The sequence below is a fragment of the Sinocyclocheilus anshuiensis genome, unplaced genomic scaffold, assembly GCF_001515605.1.
Source record: "Sinocyclocheilus anshuiensis isolate Anshui unplaced genomic scaffold, SAMN03320099.WGS_v1.1 scaffold647, whole genome shotgun sequence".
Classification (NCBI taxonomy): domain Eukaryota; kingdom Metazoa; phylum Chordata; class Actinopteri; order Cypriniformes; family Cyprinidae; genus Sinocyclocheilus; species Sinocyclocheilus anshuiensis.
In genome coordinates, this window is record NW_015552606.1 from 444,772 (window position 1) to 472,438 (window position 27,667).

Consider the following 27,667-nt stretch of genomic DNA (forward strand, 5'->3'; position numbering starts at 1 on the left):
TGGATCTCAAAGCTTTTGAAAGCGCTTTAAAAGAATGCCGTTGTTTATTCACTTCAGCAAACGTCTTGTGGATCTGTTGTTTGATCAAGGATATTTTTCAAAGCTAATGAGGGGTTTTGTCACCACACACACACACACATACACACACACACACACACACACACACACACACATATTAGCTGAGCCCTTAATATCTGGAAGTCAGTGGGGAGGGAAATACGCTGAGAAATGTTGCGATCATGCTTCACCTAAACCTCCATCATGCCCTCACCGAGATATCTGACCTCATCACAACAACCAGGAACCGTTTCCTTATTAGATTTTGATTGAATTACATTGAATGCAGTCTCATTTCTATAAAATCATAATTCAGTGTGTTTACTTAAGGTCGTGGTGGGATGGAGAGATGTAATGCAAGCACGATGTGCTGTTTTTGGGAAAATGAAACGCTTCTGTTTGAAAATGGAGGGTTCCCGCAGCTCCCTAGGCAGTGGGGTTAGAATATTTCATAAAGAAACTAATGACTAGTCAAATTTTCTTCCAAATATCAGAAGTGGCTTTGCCTTCCCTGAAGAGGACAAGAGAGGTGTGCTTTAATATAAAGTGAAATCGGGAGCAGAGCATCATGGCCGTTAGAATACTCGGGAAGTGCATGCTGACTTATTGCACAGACCAAAATTCTCCATGCTCAATTCACTAGCTATTTTTTTTGTTTGTTTTACACACATACACATACTAGTTTGCTCAGTACTTTGCAACAAAGTGTTAGGTTTCTGTTCTTTTGTGGTCACAAACCCTCAAAATGTAATACGCTCTCAAAGGTTAAATATGTCTTGTAATGCCTTTGCATAACTAGATGGTTTTGGTTTGCTCACTCACTCTCTCCTTATTGCTCCAGTTCCCTCCCTCTGTCTTTTTTTCTCTTAAATGGTTTAACTGCCTCAAATGAATTCTGACGTTCCCATCCATAAAGTGTAAATAACTAGCTGGCTTAACAATAAATAAACAGAGAAATGAGTGTGCAAATACCACAGTGTCTGGGTCGGCTTTCAGACCTGTCCCCTATAAAGAGCTCAACGACTTTAATAAAGACTGCATTGGTGCTGACAGGCTATGGCTAAGGCTAAGGCTTACAGTAACATACTTTTTGGAGTACACAGATTTAGTACAATAGGAAAACTCACCTGTAGTATGCTATCAACCAGGGGCATAGGAATTACCTGAAAATGGCAGCAGGTGGTGATAAATCCCATAAGCCTCTCTTCAAAATAAGGCAGTTTTAAAGAACTTCATCATTATTCAAGCATTTTTAGGAACTTAAAAATAGAACTAAAAAGTGTGGTTGCGCATGAGCGATTACTTTCTTAAAAGGTCAGAGATTAAAAACTTGTTAAATGTTACCAAAGTGTAAATTGTTTTCATCTGTTTAACAGCGTTAAATGAAAAAAAAAAAAAAAGACTTATTTTTGTTGATGTCTTATCTCAGCTAAATTGCATATTGTCAATTGCTTGTCTTGTCTTACGCTAATGCCGGGAGACTGTTGGGTTCATGCATATTACTCACGTCTGTATTTGCTCAAACTGAATGATTCAGTTACTCACTCATAAAGACAGTGTCTGCATCCGAATATGCATACTTCCGTAATATACAGTAGGCAAAAAAAGTCAAAGAGTTGTTGGCAAAAAGTCCCCGCATGATTCTGGCAAGTTTCTAAAGTGCACATCTAAAAGTGGACACTTAACTATCCCATGACACCACAGGAGAGAATTTGTGGCTGGCACAATGGCACGTGGCCGCATCACCACCTCGGGTGTGCATTATGTTCTAATAATTCAACGGCCCATCGTCAATTATTCATTATATTATTTAAAAATTACACTAGTGAATGAGTCTGATAAGACAATATGATAGCAACCTGATATGTGTATATACTAGGTATACCTTACCTACCTCCCACACACACATCAAACACTTATATATAAGGTCTACAGCAGCACAGACGTTCCCCATCCTGGGTTCTAAACCTGCCTGGGAGGCTTGTGGCTTTGGACCAAGAATGATATTATCCTTGACTTTTCATCAGGATGTGTTCATCAAGCTCTCAGCACCCAACATGGGTGAGAGAAAGAGAGAGGAGGTTAAGACCGAGACAGAAAATACAGACAGAGGGAGTACAGCAGCAGGCCAACTGCTGATGATTATCAGATTTTTTTTTTCTGCTCATATAGTGTGTTCGAGACTGTGTAATGGGAGCTTTTTGCTTTGGATTTTTACACAGCAGGAGAAGGTGGTGGTAACTGATCGGACCAGATATATCAAACTGCTGCCAATCATCCTTATGTGCCACAATCTTTTATGGTTTTTATGTATTTGATGTATTGCTACTAGTTGCTTATAATGCTATCTGTAAATCACATAATGGCAGCATGTCTAAATGTGCTCCATGTAATGTTATATTGAAGTTCCTTTGTTCTCCTGAAATCTAAAATAAACCCTGCGCTGTCAGCATGCACAAAAGATTCTTAATATGAGGTCACGATGCGTCCAACCTCGATACACCAACCGCACGAATAAGCAGCCACTTCAAAAAAGGAACAGTATTACCCCTGAAAACAGTGCAACCTGAAAAGATAACAGCGTGCCAAAACACAGAGCCAGGCGACCCGGTAGATTACTAAACAAAACACAACATGCATACTTCACAGGCATTGATGTATTTTAGGAAACCGTCTTTAAAAGAAAAACGCTGCTTGAGATAGAAAGGTGAGGTGGGAAAAAATGAACCAACAGCTCAACACACAATTATTCTTCAAGACATTGTGTTTGCCAGCTTGAAAGACACTAGTGCCATTCAGACTGGACACCGTAATGGCCTTAAGTATGTGGGGAAGTGTGGAAAAGCTGCTGAGAGTATACATACTGTGGCTGGTGCTTTAAATGTTTAAGGTAATTTGAAAAACACTGATTGAATCACTTTTATCTAAATGTGCTCCATGTAATGTTATATTGAAGTTCCTTTGTTCTCCTGAAATCTAAAATAAACCCTGCGCTGTCAGCATGCACAAAAGATTCTTAATATGAGGTCACGATGCGTCCAACCTCGATACACCAACCGCACGAATAAGCAGCCACTTCAAAAAAGGAACAGTATTACCTCTGAAAACAGTGCAACCTGAAAAGATAACAGCGTGCCAAAACACAGAGCCAGGCGACCCGGTAGATTACTAAACAAAACACAACATGCATACTTCACAGGCATTGATGTATTTTAGGAAACCGTCTTTAAAAGAAAAACGCTGCTTGAGATAGAAAGGTGAGGTGGGAAAAAATGAACCAACAGCTCAACACACAATTATTCTTCAAGACATTGTGTTTGCCAGCTTGAAAGACACTAGTGCCATTCAGACTGGACACCGTAATGGCCTTAAGTATGTGGGGAAGTGTGGAAAAGCTGCTGAGAGTATACATACTGTGGCTGGTGCTTTAAATGTTTAAGGTAATTTGAAAAACACTGATTGAATCACTTTTAACAATCTCTAATGGGTGTAATTGTTCAACAGTTTATATTTTCCACAAGGCCCAATGATTTTAACAAATCTTGTCTGTGGCTTTCTTTAAGTGGCCCCAACAGTACCTTCAGTGGCTGTTCAGCTCCTATTTAAGGCTCGTGGCCGGTGTGAAAATGCTGGTTTAAATGAGGGACAGACTGTATTAATGATACCACAAAAGGGATTTGAGATTTTAATGAGAAGACATGTTGACAACCGAGGTAATGTCAGGAAATTACAACTACGGCAAAAGAACTACTGCGTTTAATTTAGAGCAGTTCCATTACTCTTCGGTTCGCCATGTTGGAAACAGTGAGAAACATGGTTGGATTTCGTCTAGCCCTAACACATCCTGAAAGCTCCAGCGGTGTGGCATTTAGTTGAATAAAGCATCTTAGTTTTCCATCAAACTTGTGTCTATGCTGTAAGTGTGGTTTTGGTTTGTTCTTCATAAAAACTTAATTGTTGTTTTACGCAGATGCTGTTGCGGTAACTTGGCGAATAAAACACAAATATGTTGCTCCAGCAGAAAAGGAAATAAAACAGTAATGAAGAACACTTGGGTTCATTGCTTACAGGTTTAGTAAAAGATTTTCTGTCAGATTTTCTCTTTGCAAGCCAACCTGCCTCTTTAACTTTAAAATAAAGGTTCCAAAAGGGGGTTTCGCAGCGATTCAACATTAGAACAATTTTGGGTTCCGCAAAGAATCGTACAATGAACAGTTCTTAAAAGAACCATTTTTTCTTAGTGTGAACAACGTTTTAATCCAGAACCTTTTTTCTATAAATAGAATGTTTTGTGCAAAGGAAAGGTTCCATGGATGTTAAAGGGTGGGTGTTTCTAGAACCATTCATGCCAATAAAGAACCTTTATTTTTAAGAGTGTGCTGTCAAAGTATAGGTAGTTAGAGATACCATCGACAGGTCTTTCCAAGGACAAACACAAAAGCTCTTCGGTTCTCTCCCGAGTTTTTCCTTGCCCACTGATGCCCCATGGAGCTCCCTTGCGACAACTTGGTACAAATAAACCTGACTAGATCTTAAATAAGACACTTGGTCTGGCAGACACCCAAAGCACCAGGGCAGTTTACTGGTGAAGTGCATTTAAGGGTCATTACACTTTCAGCAAGGCTTCACAGCGCACATTATCTCTCCCTCTGACCACACCACAGCAGTGGGCATCCCACAAAATGAAGTACACCACAAAGTAATGTGACTACCTGGCCAGGGGCATGTGGTTACCCTGGAGATGCTACTGTTAGAGTAAACCTGTGGGCACCTACATGTGGTAAGCTCCTGGTAGACGAGACGGTAAGAGAAAAGACATCATTCCAGTGGTCGAGCAGCACTGTCTTTTTCTCTCCAAGGACTGCCTTCACGAGGGGAATGAGTCACCCGGCTGATGTCCGGGAGTGTTTGTTCATTAAATAGGTAAAAATACACCCAAATAAAAGGAACACGCCAATTATGCGGGGCTTAAAGAGCGCACATGTGCCTCCGAGTTTAGACACTTCACCTCCAAACACTACCCTGGATAAACCCGAAAGACACAGTCAATGGCATTCAGTACGACGCGTAAATCGTGTAATTTGGGAAAATGAGAGGGTACCAGAATCACATCGATGCTCGCGAGGGAACTCACGCGAGCAGCGTTTCCTCAGCACGCTACGTCTCCCGATAAAGCATCGCACATGGCGTTGATATAATTCATTTGTTTATATATTGGTTTATAGAGGTTCTTAAGCGAACTGGAATAAAAGTAATTGTAGACTTCGGTAACCATGTCTGGAAAAGAATTCGGTTGTTCAATGAGGTGATTCCGCTCTCAAAATGTTAAGACAATAAAAATGAGGTCTCGAGGGATTTTCTGTCCTCGAGCGGTAAGCGTTCTTGGTGAACGAGAGGAACCCACGTTATTACAGGGAAACCAACTTTATTGTTAAACGATAGCATGCGATTTGATATTATGTATGATATGAAATGGAACTTAGATTACATTAGGATAGTCAGAACACGTATTTTGACGATAACCAATCACGATATCTAGAACAGATAAGTATCTTTATCAGGGCCCATATAGCAAAAACGTATTTTATTTTAGTGGGGTAGCCTATATGATGTAACAGGATGTTACTTGACATGAATTTACTTATTGTATGTAGCCTAAGTAGTGGATTTATAAACTAATGTGTATGCTAATATGGAATCAGTATAACATATAACAGCTTAACCTATATCAAAATAACAGAGTTACAGACAAATAAAAAAAAAAGATAAATTCTGGTACACGTCTATAATACATTTATGGCATTGTGCTTCTTAACATTAGTATATTAGTCTCTTCTCCTCACGCCTAAATCTAAATGACTTATTTCCCCACTTGACTGCAATTTATCCATTCATTTGTCAAAATTGTGACTGTTTTGCACATCAGACTCAGGTGAAGCTGCTTCTGATAAACTGCGTCCAATGACACCAACTCTGGCTGATTTTAGTAACTCTATAGGATACAACTCTCATGCAGTCGGGTGATGGACGCGTTCCAGACGTGAACCCACACAAGGGAATACACTTGCACTGGATGTCTCCCGGTAGCCTCCCCCTGCAGGCCGGCGAAACCGGCATAAAACAATTACTGTATGTTCGCCGTCTGAGCCGCTTAGATGGGAAACACGAGACGACTCGTGTATTCATGTTCCCGGGCGCGCCTGAATAAAGCACAGAGGCGAAAGCGGTTCGTGTGGTTTGCGCACAGGATCTTAGAGCGGAGAACATGTGAGAGAGGAATGGAAAACTGGAAACTGGATTACACTTTACAGAAAGTCGCAAAAGGGGTTACGTTCAGGTACGTCCATTCAGCGTACATTTTACAACTGTTTTCAGATATGACTTATTAATATTTTCCCTCAGTAAGTCAAAATTAATTGAACTATATGACAGGGATGTCACAGTTTTTGGTTCATTTCCATCGCGCTCTATGGAAGGTCCCCGAATGTTAACTTTTTTTTTCATAAATATTTGTTTCTCTCTCATAAGAATGTAGGCCTAAATAAATATGTAAAAATAGATAAGTACGGTTAAAAAAATGTCACATCAAAAGAAGTAGATGATAAAAGTTTTTTTCTAGCTACATGTAAAATCTATACACGTTCTGTTCTAGTCTTGTGAAATAAGCTATTTGTGTGTTACTGACTGGGATTATAGACCTCCCTGTGTCAAATACGCATCATTCATTTTGAATACTTGATGTTTTGCAAGTTTGCATGAATAAGCTGTACAAGTTTCAAACAAATCAGAGTCATCAGTTCCCTCAAATATTCCTCACTCGCACTCAGACTCACGTGCTTAATGAGTTCTAAGTGTTTTGTTTTGACTGAAATTATCTTCTTTACGCATTTTTTACATTGACATTAAAACCGTCTTTACCTACTGAAAATGAAGTTTTTCTGGAAAGTATGTCTTGGGAGAACTCACCGATATAGTGAACACAAAAAGGTCCATCATCTTTTTCTGTTTCACAGGATTTTGACAAGGCGCAGCGGCTCCGTTGAGTAGGACATCCCCACGGCGGCCAAGGCGCTTTCAGCGGACACAGGGGGAAAGGACTAATATACCAAAGATGAACACAATTGTGTTTAATAAGTTAAGCAGCCAGGTTTTATTCGAGGAGAAGGCAAATGAAGTGGAAAGAAGCAGTCGAAATTATTTAGAGGTGATAGATGGACAGCATCCGGACCTGCTCGCCAGCAGCCCAGTCATCAAAGACAGCTCCGCTATCCGGCACAGCAGATCCGGGTATGTCACAAACTTCAGGGTCTTTTATAAAATGCACTGCAGGTTCATTGACATGTTTCCTACCTAAAAAAATAAATAAATACATTTATAATACCCCAAAAATAAAGCAGATGTACTGTAAAATACTTTCATCATATTTCAAGTGAAATATTTGTTTCCATAAATTGAACTCGATTTTCTTCATCAGTAAACTCACTCGAAATGGCCTAAAAATAGAACGTATTTATCACTGCAGGTTGTCACATTTTAAAGTTTTAAAGGATGCATTTTTTCACAATTGATGACAACTGCTTTACACATCATTTATTTTTCATGACGGAATAATTATTCTGATTAGATAGCCTACTTTGCAGAACAAAAACGGAATCCGCATATAATGATAGCTGTGTTCATTTGAACGCTGTTAATGCTTTTAACCGCGTGACAGCACGGAGAACCTTATTTACGATAAACATCAAGTTGTTCAATTTCAGAGCCAACGATGAAAAGCAGTGGCTCGTCCAACTGTTTGACTTTTCATAGTCTTTGTGTTTTCTTTCCATAGATTTGCGCTCAGTTGTGGTTAGAGCATATGGTTTGAATTCACAGCCTGTTCGCCTTCTTATCTAGGATACGTTGAGGTTTCAAAAAGAGAATTGCAGGAGATTAATATTCACAATTCAATTAAGTCGCTGTCGATGGTGCTGAATTAGCAGGGGCTTGTCGTTCGGGTACATGAGGTCATTCGTGTTCGGTAGCAAATTTAAAACACGTCCAGGTCTGTTTCTAATAAATAAACATTTCCTTCAACTGTATGTGTGGTCCAGTCAATCACGAATATTGTTGTAGGGCTCAAGAAGAAACCATGTCATCCCTTATTTGCCCTCCGAACCCAGCGCGTTCAGCCTCACCGCCCCAAGCTGTTTACCCCAACCTGTTTTTTATTTGTAGACAACACAGTGCTTCATTATACGACTGCGATACACAGCAACACCGAACCTAAAAGTGATGTCTTGTGAAAAACTTGTGCAAACATCATCCGCTGCGGGTGCGTCTGGCTCGCGCTTACTGAAGGTCCGTTTGCGCGTGTAAGCCGAGCCAATAGGATAACAATAGCCGCGCTGCTCGCCTCAAGGGGAATATCACTGCTAATGAAAAGTATTAATATAAATACAGAGGTGTCAATATCGAGAGCAGGGAGGGAAAAACTTCTTTAGGTTGTTAATACAGTTCTGGGTTACAAGGAAAATATTTGCTGAACATGAACCTCGGAGCGTTGGGGAAAATATGTTAAATGTGCAGTCAGGTTTTTGGAAGATAACAAGGTGATATACTGACATCTACAGGTTTAAATATCCAGCTTCTGTCCTCTCTTGAAAATAAAGGTTCCAATTGGAAAAAAAAGCTGACTTACGGGCTGATGCTATAAAGGAGAACATTTTAAAGTTCCACATTTTTTATTCTTTAGTACTTTGGAGAACCTAGCTATATTGAAACAGAGGTCTTGATAAAAGAGGAACCATTAAAGAACCTTTATTTTTAAGTGTGATACTTAACATGAATTTAGAATAAAAGTGACTGACAAAATTTCTACACATTTTTTTGTGCAAACCATCTTACCTCTCAGTACCTATAAAGTCTAGAGATTTTTCTTTTTCAATCTTTTCAATGGACACAGTACATAGCATGTGTCATTGTGCAGATGTTGGATCACATGCAATTATTTCAGTGCACTGTCTTGTGCACAGTGTTTTTTTCAGCTGGACTGTGAACTGATTTTGAATGAAAATCCCTCATTGGGAGAGTTAATTATAGCATGATGCTGGTTTCACAAAGCATGAGTGTTGATTAGGATCTCATGTAAGAATATTGAACCCTTACAGTATCTCTTAAAATTGAACATAACATGTTGACATGTTTTTCTCTAAATATCGATTGTATTTTCAATTTCAATTTTCAACATGTAAAAGTTGTAAACGTTTACCTCGAGGTCACTGGTCACTGCATGTCACTTTTAGATAAAGTTGGTTGTTATTTTATATTGATGATGATGATACCAATAATAATAATAAACTTAAAATTTTCTTTTCTGTTACTAATTTACATTGCTATATAGTGTTGATTATTTTCCTGACATTTCCTAGCAATAAAACAGAAGGCACCCCCAAAAGAATAAAAAATAAGTTTCTCTCTGCGGAAAATATGTAATAAATCAATCCTATGGAATTTCTCCACGCGAGTGCCCATTCTTAAGTCTTGTGTAATTGTCATGAGATTTATATGGCTTGTGTCGGCTTGGTTTTCTCCACAGGTCTCGTCAGAACCCAGGAAAGGTACGGCATAAACGGCAAGCTCTGCAAGACATGGCCCGGCCTTTGAAACAGTGGCTCTACAAACACCGGGACAATCCGTACCCAACTAAAACAGAGAAAATCCTTCTTGCGCTTGGCTCACAAATGACACTTGTGCAGGTAAGTTCATTTCCCACAACTTTTCCATACACGTATTACCAAGAGCTACTAGTTCTTGACAGAAGGATTATTAAAATGACAGTTTTCTTTTACACTGAGATGAAAATGCAGGTGTTCATTCCAAACACAAGTTGCAACCAACTCACATTTGCTTTAGTGAAGGCTTTCTTTTTTTATTGTTTAGCCTATATATCTAAAAATTCAGAGACATTCTGGCCTGTTTAACTCTTCACATATGTGTTTTCCAGTCCATGCTGAGCGATGGTTTGTGTGTACATATCTGTCTCAGTCTGTGTCTCTATATACATGAAGACATAAACATGTTCTCTAAATTTGTTAGGAATTGGCCCAGCCTGAAGATGCTATTCTGGATGACCCTACAAATTTAATCTGGTTCTAATATTCATGAAAAGGACCCATTTGTTAAAAAATGTGAGCAGACTGCACTGCAATATGGGAAAAAAAGACTTACAAACACAAAACCTATGCTCAATTTCAGTGAATAAATAATCTTACGTGACTGAACAAATCTTGAACATCCCCAGACTTTAGTACCTAAGATACACCTGGACTTTTCTCATTGCTAGAGTGCTTTGCTACCACGTGCTACGATACTCAATGCTTCCTTCAAAAACTGGCCTCCGTTGACCTGTTTAAAGTGTACCTTTGAGAACTTTATATAAAGCAGAGGTCAGGAAACTCAGGGCTTGAATAACATTTTTAAAGCACAATGCCTGCATAAGTGGCTTGAAGTGTATCAGGCATGAAAAGTTTTCCTAGTATAACATCTAATGGTCTCTGGTCTCTGTGAAATGGAGAAGGCTGGGTTAAATATTGTTTTTATTGCAAAAAGACAGACGTCGGGCAGAGGAAAAGGAATATTATTAGGTGAGAGTGGCAGAGGCCAGAATAAGCACCCAGGTCGTCATCGTCTCAGTTGAAGAAGACTTAATGTTATGTTACATTCACAGTGTTCCTGGGATATCTGTGTGTGGCATCAGCCTGCTATTTTTAATAGTTTTCATAGTGTATAAATAAAGCAGTGTATGGGTCTTTTAGTCCAAAAACACATCTAGGTATGGAAGACAGTAGGAGAGAAAATCTGAATCAATAAAAGATACAGGTTAAACTGAACTTTTGGGTCTTTTTTTAAGCATTTATAATTCCTTTGATTTATTGATCAGACTTTCCTGAGTACCATTCCAACACCCTCCCTCTTTTCTCAGGTGTCTAACTGGTTTGCAAATGCTCGACGGCGGCTGAAGAACACAGTTAGGCAGCCTGATTTGAGTTGGGCCCTTAGGATCAAACTCTACAACAAATACGTCCAGGGCAACGCGGAAAGACTGAGTGTCAGCAGCCATGACTCCTGCTCTGATGGTACGACACTCTCTCATGCTCGCACACACAATCACACAACTGAGCCTAATTATTCTTACAGTGCTTATGGATACTTACCAAAAACACACATTCACATTCACAGAAGTGCCAAGGCTGAATATGACACTTAACCAAGGATATTTAATATTGAACAATGTTGGGGACCAAATATTAAGTTTAACAATCTGTAATTGAAAAACTCATATTGATTAAATACTAATGAGAAACGTGGAGGGAATGTATCACGTGGTGATTATAGTCCTGGATGAGACGCACACTTAAAGGAATAGTTCACCCAAAAATAAAAATCCTGTCATGATTTACGCACTGTCATTTCATTCCAGCCTGTTATTATTTTCTTTCTTCTATTGAACACCAAAGAGGATCTCTTAAAAATGTCTCTGTTTTTTGGCTATACAATAAAAGGCAGTAGGGTCTAATGTTGGTTTGGACTCCACTGTCTTTTATTGTATGGACAAAAACAGTTGCAACATTCTTCAAAATATCTTATTTTGTGTTCATCAGAAGAAAGTCAGTCATTGAGGGTGATTAAATGATGAAATAATTTTCATTTTTGGGTGAACTATTTTACCAATGTAAAGTTTAACCGTTGGTCATTTAAAAAAGCTTATTGATCAAGCACCAATAAGAAAATTGGGGGAGAATGTGTCATCCCCAATGTTTGTGGTTGTTATGGTCCAGGATGAAATACACACACACACACACACACACACACACACACACACACACACATACACCTAAAGGAATAGTTCACCCAAAAATGAGAATCCTGTCATGATTTACTCATCTCTATGACTTTCTTTCATCTGTCGAACACAAAAAAAAAGAGAATCTTGTGGGGTTTTTGGTCCATAAAATAAAAGTCAATTGGGTCAAATATTGTTCTGGACCCAACTGTCTTTCATTGTATGGACAAAAACTGTTACAACATTCTTCAAAATATCTTCTTTCTCAAGTCAGTTTCTGACTCAATAGCACTTGAGAGTTTCAGTTGATTATCTATGTTTTACTGAAGACATACAAGACAAAAGGTGTGCTGAAAACAACAAGGACAAGTCAAGAGATAAATAACAGTAATGATATTTCTTCTCTTTTTTTTTTTTTTTGAAACAAAAGGGTGAGGTGAGGGTGAGTAGTAAGCTAGTAAACTATCCCTTTGAGAAGGTGCATATGTAGTCAGACATGTACATCATGTGTTGCACAGATATTGCAATAAACACTGTTCATCACTGATTTAAGTATACACACACACACACAGTGCAATTAATACTGCTCTTTAAAACAAACAAGCACAAACAAATTCATCTATCCTGGTGCTAAATTTGTGTGGTATGAAGTGTTGTGGTATTTATAAGAAACTGGGGTTTTATACAGCATGTAGCTGAAACAGACCAGACAAGACGCTTAAACGCGGATGTTTTATTACAATGCAGTCAGTGCAACACTCCAAACATTTTTATAGCATCGTATAGCAGCCAAGCCATAAATCAGGGTCGGGGTATGTCGAGTGCAGTGCTCCTCTGTGTTTAAGTTAACTGGACAGACGCGTAGGCTTACAGACAGTCATGCACTCTGTGATTAACACACCACAATGGGGCGTCAGGACTCAACCACAAACACTCGCACACAATCTTGTGCTTACATGCACAAACACAAAAACATCCTAGGTAACTATCTAAAGTTCTCTCTTTTTCTTCTCTCTTTCTCTCTCTAATTCACACGCTAAGGCGTTACAACTGAAGTGATGTTGCTAGCTGTCTGACAGACTGCATGTTTGTTGGCCACATCGCTTAGCATAAGCATCCGCACACATCCCCCTGTGCTTAACAGTGACCTCCAAACACACACACTCTGTATTAGATGATTAGATGTCTTGGATGAGGACACACACTCTGTGGTTAAAAGAGGAATGCCCAGACCGTGCCTCTCACATCTGTCTCATCCTACAAATAACTTCCTTCTTTTCTTACAGTGGAGAATGGCACAGAAACTGTGTCAGCAGCTAGCATAACCTTTGACCTCAAATTCCCTCATTATCAAATCTAAACCTGCCATATAATTTATGCGCAGAACTTAAAATGAAAAATGATTGTGTCAACACTTCCGGAAGTGTATTGATAACTAGTTCAATCATGACAACTCTCTGAACATTTTAGCATGGTGATGTTAATGTATTTGGTCTTGGCGGAACAGATCTGCTACGCTGCTGCTGAATTGCTGCTGCTGTTGGTTATTGCTGTAGTTGTAGATTATTGCTGCTGCAAGCAAGTACAGGATCTTGCTACTGCCAATGCATATGGCGATACGGTGCCGTGAGTATTTAAGACATGCTGCTGCTGCACAAATAGCATATAAAATAAGCCCGTAGCAGATCTATACAGGTGGAGCTGGGGAAGGTGGAGGGTTTCAGAGAACTCTGAAAGCGCGCTGCAGGAATCTCAAGTGAATGCTAGCCAGCCATATAAATGCAAGGCAGTAAGCTCATTGGCTGCATATGCAGCATGAACCAATCAGCTTGTGCCAAGTCGTTTAACTCTCTGAATATCATCAGTTACGTTAACACCCCGTCAGAACATCAGAGTTTCATGACTGAACTATATATTTATGTTGGTATGGGTAAAGTTTTTGATGCGCTAAACCTTTTCTCTTTTAAAAAATCTATAGAAAATTCACTTTTTAAACATTTCCAGAGGAAAATATGTCTTTCTCTACATTTTTGTATTAGCTCTTGTTCAGAGCACACATAGAGAAAAGCAGAGAAAGATTATATTGACATGTTTGAGTAAATAATAAACATGAAAAAAAATTCATTGCGTCATGTTAAATGATAATTAACCTCATTGACCCCCAATATTCAATGTTGTACTGCTTTATTTATATTTAAAGAAATTAGGGGAGAACTGTTTAGATGTAAAAGAGTGCCGTACTATAAAAAAATGTGCTTTTTATGTTTATTTCTTCTGATGTTGGGGTTGATTTTGTGACCTGTTTTCTGTGAGATTCACCAAAATATTGTGAGCCATGATTATACAGAACATCATGTAACATCATACAAGTTGTTTACTATGCATATGAAATGTCTAGCTGTTTAGAGGGAACATTTTGTTGCACAGACGTTTCATCAGGTCTGTCATTCCCGTGTCTGAGCTCAGTAATTATGTGCTACAGAAGATCTGAGCTTCAGACACACTCTTCACACATTTGAGTCAAGATAGAGCCTTGCAGTGAAATCCTAGCTCACTTAGGAGGCATTCACTCACGCAATCCTAACCCCTTATCCTAGGAAATATTGCATTTGTGTGAACTCCAGTGTTTACCTTTGTTTCCTACATTATGGAATGGTTGTCAAGGTAGTACACAATACGGGTGCACTAAAACAATCTTGACTAAAAAAAAGTTGACTTTTTGTGAGCAATGTGGCTCTGCTACACTGAAAAAAAAAAAGTAATTTGGGCCATTGATCTTCAGTAAATCAAAATCAACAAGGAATCCACACACCTAGTTAAAAATGAAATTGGTGATTCAAAGGAACATGAACATTTAAGTCGATGATTATATACATGTGGCAAAATGTTCTGAAGACCAGAAGGACAAGTCAAGAGATAAATAACAATGGTGGAACTGCAAGTGCTAAATGTTCTAATTGTATTCTGCAACAAAAGTATTAACTTCCTTGGAATTGTGACATTAGTGGCAATGTCAACAGGGAGGAAACATTTTGGACCATCCCTTCTGTTGTATTGCAAACAACATTAATGCCCCTGATAGTTTTCCTTCAAAAATGAACAAACAAAGTCTCACAATAAAACATGTCAGCGTCTCTTATTTATGTTCTTTAATGAATCACTGATGGGACTACAGGTGGCTAAGCAAATAATAAGAGATGAATGATTGGGTGTTCTTACAGAATGATCAACGGAAAGGAAAGATCAACTGAACACACTCTCTCCAAGGCTGAGATATGACATTGGAATGTCCGAAGGGTTTTTTTCCCGTTGATGAGAAAGTTCATACTTTTATTGGTTTTGTTACCAAAAAGCAGAATGAAATCAGGCGATTTATCACTTGCAGTTCTACAAAAGTTTTTTTATCTCTTCACTTGTCCTTGTGGTTTGTAGTATTTTAGCAAAAATAACAGACAACTCCGTACCATGATTAATGGACATCATACGGTTGTCACATTTACCCTTCAGTCTAGAATAAAAGCTGTTACTGTGTGAGAGTAGATAAATCTATATAGTCAAAACAATCCATTGGTCCTAGTAAAACCTGTTCACATTCAAAAGTCGGTAAGATTTTTTATTATTTTAAAATAAGTCTCTTACACTCTAAAAAATGCTGGGTTAAATACAACCCAGTGCTGGGTAAAATAGGGACAAACCCAGCAATTGGGTTGTTTTGACCCAGCGGTTGGGTTACTACTCAGAAGGTTGGGTTAAACATTTAACCCAACCGCTGGGTCAAACAACCCAATTGCTGGGTTTGTCCCTATTTTACCCAGCACTGGGTTGTATTTAACCCAGCATTTTTTAGAGTGTATGATCACCAAGGCAAGGCTGCATTTATTTGATCCATAATAATAAAAAAAAAATAATAATAATACTGTGAAATGATATCACAATTTAAATAATAGTTTTCTATTTGAATCTATTCTAAATTGTCATTTATTCCTGTGATGGCAAAGTTAAATTTTCAGTAGCCATTATTCCAGTCTTCAGGGTCACATGATCCTTCACAAATCCTTCAAATATGATGATTTACTGTTCAAGAAACTTTTCTTATTACTTATTCTTATTACTGTTGAAAACAGTTGCTCCTTAATATTTTTTTGAAACCCTGATACTTTTTTTTTTCAAAATTCTTTGATTAATAGAAAATTCAAAAGAACAGCATTTAACATAGAAATCTATTGTAACATTATAAATGTCTTTACGGTCACTTCTGATTAATTTAATTTGAATACAAGTTTTAATTTCTTTAAAAAAAAAAATCACCAAACCACCAAACTTTTGAATAGCAGTATATTCATTCTTGTCCACCTGTTGTTATTTGTTTGCTTGTTTGTTTTGCTTTGATTTTGTTTATTTGAAGCACTAAAATTTTTCCTTTTTTTGGACTTTCTCTTTTTTTTTTCTCCCTTTTAGTTTATCACATGTATATTTTAAATATTTATAATTCATATTTAGCATACATGTATTTTATCTTCTGTAAATATAATCTTGGACTGTGTCTTGAAATGTTTTTATTTTATTTAAAAAAAATTTTTTTTGATATACTTTCTCAAATTATGCCATGCTAGTCTAAAAGATTCAGATCTTCTTTAATTCAGCCTCTGTAGCACAAATCGGTCTCTCATCACCAAATTTGATCTGACACACTCACTTGCAGTTGGGAGGCCCGTGTTTTCAAGGAGTGATATCCAGTCAAGAGTTTTCAATGTGCCGGAGGGGTCATGCAGAAGAGAAGGGGGATTAAATGAAAATGTGACCGTGTCTCTCCCTGCTGAGATGGTGTAAAGGGCAGGAGATCAAAATATTGACTTTTTGTAGTTCAGTACTTTTTCTTTTGCAAATGTCTTTTCAAATGTGTATCGACATATTTGTATGTATTCTGCATCACATCCAGATGGTGACCCAGCAGCACGGGCCCAGGTCGGGGAGTTCAGTAAGCCAATGTACCACAGCGTCATCAAGAAGGAAGGTGGCGCTGTAGGTGCGGGTCTTCGAGCCGCTGCAGACGCCTCATTGTCTGATGACTATGTGTCACCGCCCAAATACAAGAGCAGCCTGTTGCACCGTTACCTTAACGACTCACTCCGTCATGTAATGGTGGCCAATGGCGTAATGGACGCAAGGAGGAGGAACCACTCAGGCTCTTTCAGCTCTAATGAGTATGATGAAGACCTGCTGTCACCGTCTTCTTCTGAAGCAGAAGCCAACTTTATCTACAGAACTGGTGAGCTGCTGCCAGTCTTACATTCTTTCCTTGTCTGTGTCTGTCTCTCTCACTATTTGTGAGGAAGAAGGGCATCTTGAAGCTGTTTCATCAGCCCAGTATCAGCTGTGTTTTGGTCTATGTATTATTTTGGCTTCTTGTTCTACAACAAGGAGAGTCACCGAGGGGTCATATGTTTTCTCTATTCTCTATTCTACACATACACATAGTTCTATAAATCATTTCATTTCAACCTGACATTTGTAAATATTATGAAATACGTTTTTAATAGTATGAAAATACTAGTAAGTTTAAAAATATTGCAGTTCAATAGCTCAAAGGATGTGTGCTTTTTATATTAAGCTTTGTACTTTTGATAAAACGTTTAAGGTCATGGAAGTTCAGATTTGAACTTGCAATGAAACAGAACATACTGTAGTTTTTAATCAAAAGAGAGTTTGTGAGGGAAAGATATGTTTGTGTGTTTTTGCAAGTGTAGAAGTGTATATCGACTTTAGGGTTAAAGATGCCAGAGGCCTAAGTGTGTGTGTGTGTGTGTGTGCGTGTGGAACATAATTTTCTGAGTCTCTGTCATGTCTGAAGTGAGCCAAACTCTGACCTAAAGAATTTTCTCTTTAAGTCTTTTCTATTGTGTATCTCAAACATAACCACGTTCCACCTCATGGTAGTTTGATACATAACATAGGTCTCTATAGAAAGTCCAAATGTCTCTTTAGGGGTTTCAGCTTTAAAATTATGCAGAACATTTCTGAGGTTTTTAAAACGACTTATGAAAGAACAATTATATATATATTTTGTAAATGTTATCATTTTAAATGTGATTCAATAGGTGATGTGCACAGACATGTTTTTGCAAGGAGGCAGTAAAGGCTTTTACATTGTTACAAAAAAATTCAATTTTAAATAAATACTGCTTTTGAACTTTCTATCATGAAAGAATCCTGAAAAAAAAAATATATATATAAAGTAAAAATCAGTTTCCAAAAAAATATTAAGCAGCACAACTGTTTTCAACATTGATAATAATGAAAAGATTTTCTAGAGCACCAAATCAGCATATTAGAATGATTTCTGAAGGATCATGTGACACTGAAGACTGAAGTAATGGCTGCTGAAAATCCAGCTTTGCCATCCCAGGAAGAAGTTAAATTTGACAGAATTGAACAGTAGTTTTGATCAAATAAATGTAGCCTTGGTGAGTATTAAAAAACTTCTTTCAAAAACATTACACAATCTTACCGACCCCAAACTTTTGAACGGTAGTATACTTGTATTATTTAGTGATAGTATTTGGAAAATAAACAGCTTTAGTTTAATAGTAATTAACCATTTTTGGCCATTTTCTCCCAATTTCTTCATTGCAGGTGCTTGATAATGACTTTATCCACTGTCTAGAGCTTTCGCCTAACCCAGGATTTCTCATTTACCAAAAAATAAAAAAATAAAGGCAAGCTCTGCCAAAGTTTCGGCCTCTCTAGCTCATCTGTTTAAGGTCAGCGTTAGTTCGGAGTCTCTCGGTAGGAAGCGTCTGCAGTCCTCACAGTCAGCTGTGTTTGCTCCCATGTGCTGTTTAAGTCCTCCAGGTGTTTGTGATGTTATCGCAAATCTTTCAGACATTCCAAAATGACAAATATGTTTCAGGAGAGTTCTGGCAATTATTTAAGCCCTGTTCATCATCATCTGGAAGAATGTCAGCATCTATTGATCAGTCGTAGGAATTTATGTGAGATGCTGTGTCTGCGACTAAGGCCTTCGAGCGCTTGTGTTTGCTCTCTCTTCTCTTCGAGAAAGAGTTTCTTCAGGTCAGATCACTGCATCTTTGTCTTGACAGAATTCATAACTGATAACATTGTTTGCTCTTCACTTCTTCGCTTACATCAAGCCTTGGGGATCTCACCATGCAGTCTTTGTTTTACTTTGTTTCTCATTTCATTTTGCCATTTCTTACTGACAAACATGGTTTGCATTATCTCAGGGCCGAGGAACAGAACGCTGGAATTCTCTTCAAACCCAAAAGCTGCTGCTAACTACTTTCTGGACTGGTGTTTAAACTCCCTGTGCTCTATATGACACAAGGCTGCTTATGTAGACATCTGCTGAGACAGACAGAGGGAAAGAGTTTTGGTGTACTTTGTTGCTTATTTCAGCTTGAATCAGTTCTTCCAAAACACTGTTTATACACTTAAAGAATATTTATGAGTTATGTGTTTTTTCTCGGCTTTCATGGTAAATACCATTTCCTGGCTAAGGATTCTGATGGCTTTGTCAGGTAGATGAAGTGTCTGCTTGTCAGTTTGCAGATGAGAATTTGCCAGATGAAAAGTTTAACACATGATCACACACAGCAACATTTGCGTTGATATTGAATTTGTCATTCAATCCTGTTGCTGGTTAAAAGGGGTTTGTACTGTTTCCTCCTAAGATTTCACTCTCTCTTTTTTCCCTCCCTGTTGAAAAAAAACAGCATATGCTGGTTAGGTATCTTTTGAAGCATGACAGCTGGTTTAAGCTGGTCCTTAGTTGGTCCCAAGCTGGTCCTAAGCAACTAGCTCCTGCTCAGGACCAGCTCATAACCAGCTTACAACCAGCTCAGAACATGCTCAGTATATGCTGTTTTTTTTTTCAACAGGGCTGCTCTTCTCTTTCCTTCCACTTTCTTTCTTTCTACATTCCAGAAAATTTTCATATAAATATTCCTCAAGTTTCTGACTAATATGGCGTGAGGTTGAAATTTTAGATCTATGGTCTATGTTTTTTTTTTTTAAACAGCTGTCTGTCTGTCTCTGAACTGTGTTAGCCAAATATGCTAATGTTTTAGCTCAGACATCTTTAAACCAAAGTGGCATCTCAGAATACAGTGGTTAAATGTAGCTTAACGGAACAAATTGGATCTAAAAGAGCTCTCTCCTCACTTGAAGTTTCACAGATCAGACGTGGCAAAGGAGCCATCAGGCCATCAAAGCCTCTGATGGAAAACTAAAGAGGCTATTGTGTAAGAAAAATACGAAATAAAACGCAATGGGAACCCTGATGGGAGTTTCATTGAAAACAAGAAGTGAGAGAATTCCAGGGTACATGCCAGGGATTTTATGTCAAATTGCTCTTTAATGGGATATTTAATGGCAGAAATCTCGCTCAGTGTTTTCCCTGCATGCGTGGTACTGGGCTTAGGGCCGTCCTGTATGATATAGATCATATGCCGCACTGCCAGAGTGGATGGGAGCTTGCACTAAAGTGAGAGCATGCAGGAAAATATTTCTCAGAACTTTGTCCAACGCTTTAGATGTATTTTCACAGGTTGGATCAGGGGCTGGTTGAAAGTGAAAGTGCATCACATGGTACATAAACTGGCTGCTGCACCATTTATTCTAGAGCGACATGTTATTTATCCTCATATTGCTTTCAGCAGGATCCTTGTGATCCAGTTATTGTAACTTATGTGTCATTTGAGGAGTTTATGAATATATTATGATATTATGTTTCAGTGAACTGAAATTAATGAGATAAAAGTCATATATATCTCAATACTTAAATCTGACTTTGAGGGTTTTTGGTACTTCTGCCTATTACACCCGTTCAAAACGTTTAGGGTTTAGTAAAAATTTTTCTTCTTTATTTATTTATTTGGAAAGAAATTAGAAAAGAAATATAAAAAGAAGAAGTTCTTTATATGTTTGCTATCATTAATGTAAGTTAGAAGTCATTAATTAAAAATTTTTAATGTAAAAAATTTTGGTAAGGTTTTCTTTTTCCAATCTGTCTTTTTGCTGTGCTTTATGTATGTTAGCCGTGCACTGTGGGACATATTTCTTCACAGAACCAAGAATGTCACCTGTGTTTTACGACATGAAAAGACCTTCTTTTTCAAGGTCAGTGGACATTAAACAGAGGCAGGAGGCAGAAATATGTTAAATGAAAACAGAAAGGCTTGACAAGGCCACCGAGGCTCATAGGTGCCAGTCACTCATAGGAGTCCTGCAGACTCATTGGACTGAAGCCACCAAAAGAAAATGCTTTAAAAGTCATTGTCCAAGAAAAGTACAATCTCTCCAACTCAAAAACATTAGAGCAGATTTCAGGCCAGCCTCACCACGATCAAAGGCAGGTGGGCAATTCATCCAAGCCTAAACATGCAACAGAGTGGGAGCACGTAAATTCAGGCATTATTAATGTGCAGGGCCTGCTGTTCATCAGATGATTGACAGCCCTCTGTGTGTACAGCTGGAAATACACGGCACACTTTTATTGCTGTTTTTGCACAGTTGTACTACACATCCAACCACATACAGTACATAAAAACATTGAGAGTCTGATGCCATTAAAAAACTTGAAAGTCTCTCTTTCTCGTAAAGCACAACAGGCTTTGGCTAACATATTTTAGTGTTGTTTGACAGTGACATACAGTGCAGGGGAGAGAAACAGCCTGACAGGGATATGGCATTTAAAGAGTACATGCTGAACTGCCTGATTTATGGTATCTGACTGCTCACTGACCACAGAGCCACAGGACAATGACTGATCCAGCTCTACTATGCACATCTCAAATGGCAGAAAACGTTTATGAAAACATCTCTATTTCATTTCGATCGTCAAAACTGTAATATTAAGCTTCACCATTAGATTTTATGTTGTTTTAGTACACGCTCAGAAAAAAAGGTACAACAGCTGTCACTGAAGCGGTACCCTTTAAAAAGGTACAAATGTGCACTCTTTATGTGCAAAGGTATAGCTTTTGAAAGGGTACCGGCCCAGTGACAGCTTTTGTACCTTTATTTTTTTATTATTTTATTTTATTTTATTTTAGAGTGTAGTAAATATTCTCATATATACACACTTGTGAATGTGTAGTTGAGGTATAACATGCCCAAGGCCTTTTTTAATCAACACTAAAACCATTGGTTGAAATATAAATTAATTTATAAGGTAAATTCTATATTTTAGGTCCTGTATAATACAATATAATAAATATAATAACAAAATGCTGTTTAAACAGTTTTACATGGACTATAATATGTCACATCACAGGACTTGTCAACTTCCCAAAAGTATTTCATGTCAACTACCCATACGCACTCACAGAAACACCAAGATTTCCTTCTCTTGAAGAAGTTTTCTCCATTCTCCCACTCCATCCCTCACAAAACAGGGAGGGACGACTGAACAATCCTTAAGAAAGAGGAGGCTGAGGCTAAGATTTACTTCAGACTCTAGGTTACAGTTGTCAGGATGGAGTCTCATCATCCATCACCAGAGGGAGAGAGTAGAGAATGTTGAGAGAAGTGAAAGGTGGAGAAAAGAGAGATGAAGGAAGGGAGTAGGCAGGGAAGAAAGGGGAGATGAGAGATGAGCTGGAAATTGGAAGATGAAAGTTGAAGTACTGTGAAAGAGAGTTAAAATAGTGAATAATGCACAATTAAAGCCACATAAAAACTGAGATGAGAAAATATGCAACTCCTCTTGTTATAATGAGAGATACGAACAAATGCAGAGACCTAGACAAGCGTCTACTTGTGATTGCACTCATTGCATTGTACTCATAATACTAACTTTTAGTAACAATAGCATTAAATAGTATTTTCATGGCTTTTATAAATGTATTATAAAATAAATGTTTACAGTGTAATACATAATTATAATAAATAATCATTATAAAATTGTTTTATTTTTAATTAGTTTTTTTATTAGAAATTCTTAGTATTCTCAATAGCTTTATAATAGGATCTTGGAGACCAAGCATTTTCTTAGTAGAATGAATAATTTATTACAAGTCAAGTCAAGTCACCTTTGTTTATATAGCGCTTTTAATAATACAGATTGTGTCAAAGCAACTTTACAGTATCAAAATAGGAAAATAGTGTGTCAATGCAAAAAGACAATAGTAAACACTCAATTTTCAGTTAAAGGCAGTTCATTATTGAATTCAGTGATGTCATCGACAGCGGCAAGGAACCAAAACTCCCATCGGTGACAGACTGGAGAAAAAGCCTTGAGAGAAACCAGGCTCAGTCAGGTGGCCAGTTCTCCTCCGGCCAGACGAACCAGCAGATCCAGTTGATCCATGCTGCAGCAAAGTTAGATTGTGCATAGGGCTCATCTGGTTCCGTGGTCTTGTCCCGATGGCCGTCTAGGAGACAAGGTCTTCACTGGGGATCTGTCTCTGGGGCTCATCTAATTGTCCTGGTCTCCGCTGAAATTCAGGGCTGTAGAGGTCGTCTTTAGGTGCTGATCCACCATCTGGGCTGGATCTGGTGGCTACGGTGACCTTGGAATAAGAAAGAAACAGACTAATATTAGCGTAGATGCCATTCTTCTTACGATGTAACAAGTACATCATATGTTATTGGAAGTGTTCCCGGTTCTGGTTGACCTAATTAATGCAGCCCAACAATCCTTTAATGGATTTGAGTAATAGAAATGTGTAAGTGTGTTATGTGTAAGCCAGGTTGAAGAGATGGGTTTTTAATCTAGATTTAAACTGACAGAGTGTGTCTGCCTCCCGAACAATGTTATGTAGATTATTCCACAGTTTGGGCGCTAAATAGGAAAAGGATCTACCGCCCGCAGTTGATTTTGATATTCTAGGTATTATCAAATTGCCAGAGTTTTGAGAAAGCAGTGGACGTGGAGGACTTTGCCAGAGTTTTGAGAGTGCAGCGGACGTGGAGGACTATAATATGATAAGAACATTACAATACAACACTCTCTACGATACAACATTGTCTATGTACCCAGACTCTGTTAGATAAGTTTTCATCCATCTTTTATAATTTAGTTTTTGGAGCCATTTGTAACTTGAAAAAGATTAATTTCAAAACTTGTTCCAAAAACTGAATTCTTAGTCTCTCAGCACAGTTCTGTGTATAAACTGTTCTGAAGCTCAAGAGCAATATATCATGATGAATTGCAAATAGTCCAAGACACACTTGAAAAGTGAGTGTGTGTGGATTATGGTGACTTGTGTGTTGGAGAGGTGTAAACAGACACACACTGCTCTGGCTGCTTACGTGTGAGAATAGATAGCAGACAGGAGGAAAGAAACAGTGAATGAATGGGAGGCTATTAGATGAGTGTGGAGAACCTAATGGCGTTAAACTGAGAGACTCTGACAATCGGAGCATCAGAAATAGCACAGCAGGGCCTGTGCATATTTGTCTAACTTGGAAAGTAAAGTTTTGTGGCAAGGGGGAAAATAAAAAGAGGCAGTTTCACAAGAATGGATTAGCAAATGAAAACAGAAATCAAAGAGCGTATGGTAAAAAGAAAGAATGTGCGTGTGAGCAAATCTTAGAAGGATCATAGCAATTAAATTCACTATGTATTTTTGAATCAAGTCTGCAATCATTATTTAGTTCAGAAAACACTTTCAAACATTGTTACATTATATTCAATCACTGTTTTTTCCTTGAGGTTGCAGTCGAATGCAATTCTGTTTTCATCTCTGGGCAGAATTAACTTGCAAAGAAACATACAAACTTGTAATGTGAGATCAAAACAAGCTTTTCCATTCTGCAAAATCATTTGCAATGATTCCGAAGTTTCTTGCTTTTAATTGTTTTTTCCATTTTGGAATGGCACTAAAGCTGAAGCAAAACTGAATTTTACTGGAGCTGAAAAAGGTTTGGGATGCGTTCTAGATGAAGCTTTATCTATGTCTGATAGCACTTTAGGCAAATGCTTTCAGCATGAGCCTCTCTCTCTCTCTCTCTCTCCCTCTCCCTCTCTTTGTCCTTCTGTCTCTCTTCCTGACATACATCAGAGTGCAGATACTGTCTTGTAATACTGTCTAGTGGCGTGCTATGTCCTCTAGATAGCGTGCTTGAAGTCTGTTTGTGGGACATTTATAGGTACTGATAGGGTAAGAGATCAGAATAATTTGTCCAGCCATTAGCAAATAGCAAATCCACTCGTCCGCGTCCAGAACAGGAAGCCAATGGAAGTCTTGTAAATGGTCAAGACTGGATTCCTCTGAGAAAATATACATGTTAACACTACGTCCCCCCCAGAGTGTTTCCTTGATCATGAACAGACCAATGTCAAAAATTTACTTTCTTGTTCGCCCAAAAATTCTGTCTTCATTTACTCACACTCATGGTGTTCCAAAGCTGTATGACTTTTTCTTCTGCGGAGCACAAAAATAGATTATTTCAAGAATGGTGGTAGCCCAACATTTCAAAATTGTAATATGATTTGATTACCATTGACTTCAATTGTATGGACAGAAATCATCTGAGAGATTTCTCAAAATATTTTCTTTTATGCTCCACAGAATTTGACAGTCCTGTTCCACATGTACATATTATGTACTTATTATAGTGATTACAATAGCTGAGTAATAGTAACTAGGTACTAACACCTAAACCTAACCTTAACCCATGTAGTTTCCTTATACCACCATTACGTTCTTAGGTATGTACATTGTAAGTACACATAAGCACACTCCTGTAAAATAAAGTGCAACCGAATAAAGGAAGTCGTACAGGTTTTGGAACGACATAGGGGTGAATGAATAATAACAACAGAATTTTCATATCTCTTTAAGAGTTTTAATATTTGCCCCCTGTAATTACTGCTAACTATTCAAAATCACACAGCATGTCATCCATTTATGTTAAATACTAAAATGAATAAATTATCAATGTGAACAATTACACCTGTTATGAAATCAATTTACTATGAAATATAAAAATATCTGTAAAACAATCAATAACAATACATATCATTACACAATAAATAACTGTCATGTTCCTGTGATAGAGGAAATGTGGCTCTGTACTGTCTACTGTCAGAGTAGTGATGTGATTTTCTTTATATTCTGTATATTTTAATGAAAAAAATGCCTAAAAATAGCTGCACATGCAACAATGTTATGTTTAAGACAGTGAATACGAAAATAATCAGTGTCTGTGAAAGCACTAAACCTATAATCCATCGCTACAGCCTAAAATAGCATAGTATTAAAAATAATGTTTGTTACATAACACAATAAAACAAAAGATTATTTTACTACAGGAGCAATTTTACGCCCCATTTAAAACATCTGGGGCATTTGTGTCACTTTTGCATTTTTGTCCCATGCCCATAATTAATTTGTGACTCTGGTACAGACTGTTCTGTTATTTGGCTGGTAGAGAGTGTGTTGTGATGATTTGTGTGAAGATTTAACACATTTCACACACAGATGCTGAGGCCGTAAGTGTCATTAGTGGCAGCTGCTTTATCTTGGCCATGATCGGACTGTCATTGTTTGTCATCTGCTGTGCAGGTACACAGAAATCCTAAAAATATGAAATAAAATCTTTCTAAGATGAGCTTTATTGTTTATGAGTGGCCATGTGTCCATGAGGCTGAAATATGATTTTCTGTTGGTCTCTCTCTTGCTTCCCCTGTTTACCCCAATACAGTATTGCCACTGTTTGGTTGTTCTTTCAGCTCGCCAGTCAAATCCACAGCCCAGAAAATGTCAGCACCCTTAGCGCAGTTTGATCCATCACAGATTAATGTGCTGTGATTCAAAGGCTGAGGAAAGGAAGTCCAACAGTGTCCAGACTGATGTGTTTTTCACCACGGAGAGTTTTAAAATAATACAAGAAAATGTCATGTGCGAAGAATCACTACCATTCTTCATTCCTCTGTTGGGCCTCATGCCTCTTCCAACCACCCTGACCCCGAAACAGAGGATATCATGGATATTTATAGTGCAGCGATTACTGATAAACGTGAATGGAATGGAGAGAATGGAAGAACGGAGTCAGTAATAGGGCTGCTGTTTAAAGACGGCCATTACAGTGAATGAAACCTCAACCAAAATTATGAACTGGGAAGGCAATGGGAAAACAAGAACCATGGCATTAGGTTTAAAAAAACTGTGAAAGTCAGAGACGAGTTAAAGAGAGAAACAGAACAGAAATTATCACAGGAAACAGTCAGAAAAATGGAAGCAAACCAAAAGACAAACTCAGACCGTTTATCTAGAAAGTGACCAGAAGAGACAGAAAGAGAGCGAGATGAGAGATGAGAGTGGATGTTGAACTGGGGAGGAGGAGGCTGCCATCCTGGACAGCTAGTGAGGGTAGAGCTGGCAGAGCAGAGACGACACATGTGCCAGCTTCATTTTAACATCATTCACAGGCCTTCAGTGACATTATTAAAGAACAATGTTCATTTTTCTCAAGCACACATTGGACGCCCAGAGTAAAAATCAGACACCAAGAACTGATGATGTCTGTCTGCTTTGGGCAGAACCAATTTTCCTACCCTTTATTTGAAACGCTGTGAAAGATGTGACTGATATTTTATAAACCAGTAAAAGCAGGCAGAGATTATGGTCATGGGTTTGAGAAATCAGTGCAGACTTCTCTAAATTCTCCGGTTGTTGCATTATAAATGGGACAAATTCATCATCTGTTATTTTCTGATGTTCTCATTTTAGCAGGTTATCTTGTTGAACTATAACTGCTTCTCTTTGTTCTACATGCTGGGATGTTTCTTGACTGGGGGGGGGGGGGGGGGGGGGGGGG

The 27,667-nt window shown here is 38.1% G+C and overlaps 1 protein-coding gene across 1 annotated transcript in view; it reads left to right on the forward strand.

The window, feature by feature from the left end:
- Nucleotides 1-6,307: 6,307 nt before the first annotated feature.
- LOC107665863 (homeobox protein Mohawk-like) overlaps nucleotides 6,308-27,667 on the forward strand; it is a 25,367-nt gene continuing 4,007 nt past the window's right edge. Inside the window, exons 1-5 of the mRNA XM_016456920.1 lie at nucleotides 6,308-6,394; nucleotides 7,071-7,344; nucleotides 9,635-9,794; nucleotides 11,021-11,174; nucleotides 16,821-17,150. Coding sequence (XP_016312406.1) covers nucleotides 7,169-7,344; nucleotides 9,635-9,794; nucleotides 11,021-11,174; nucleotides 16,821-17,150 — 820 coding nt within the window. The 5' untranslated portion in view covers nucleotides 6,308-6,394; nucleotides 7,071-7,168. The remainder of the gene's footprint in view (nucleotides 6,395-7,070; nucleotides 7,345-9,634; nucleotides 9,795-11,020; nucleotides 11,175-16,820; nucleotides 17,151-27,667) is intronic.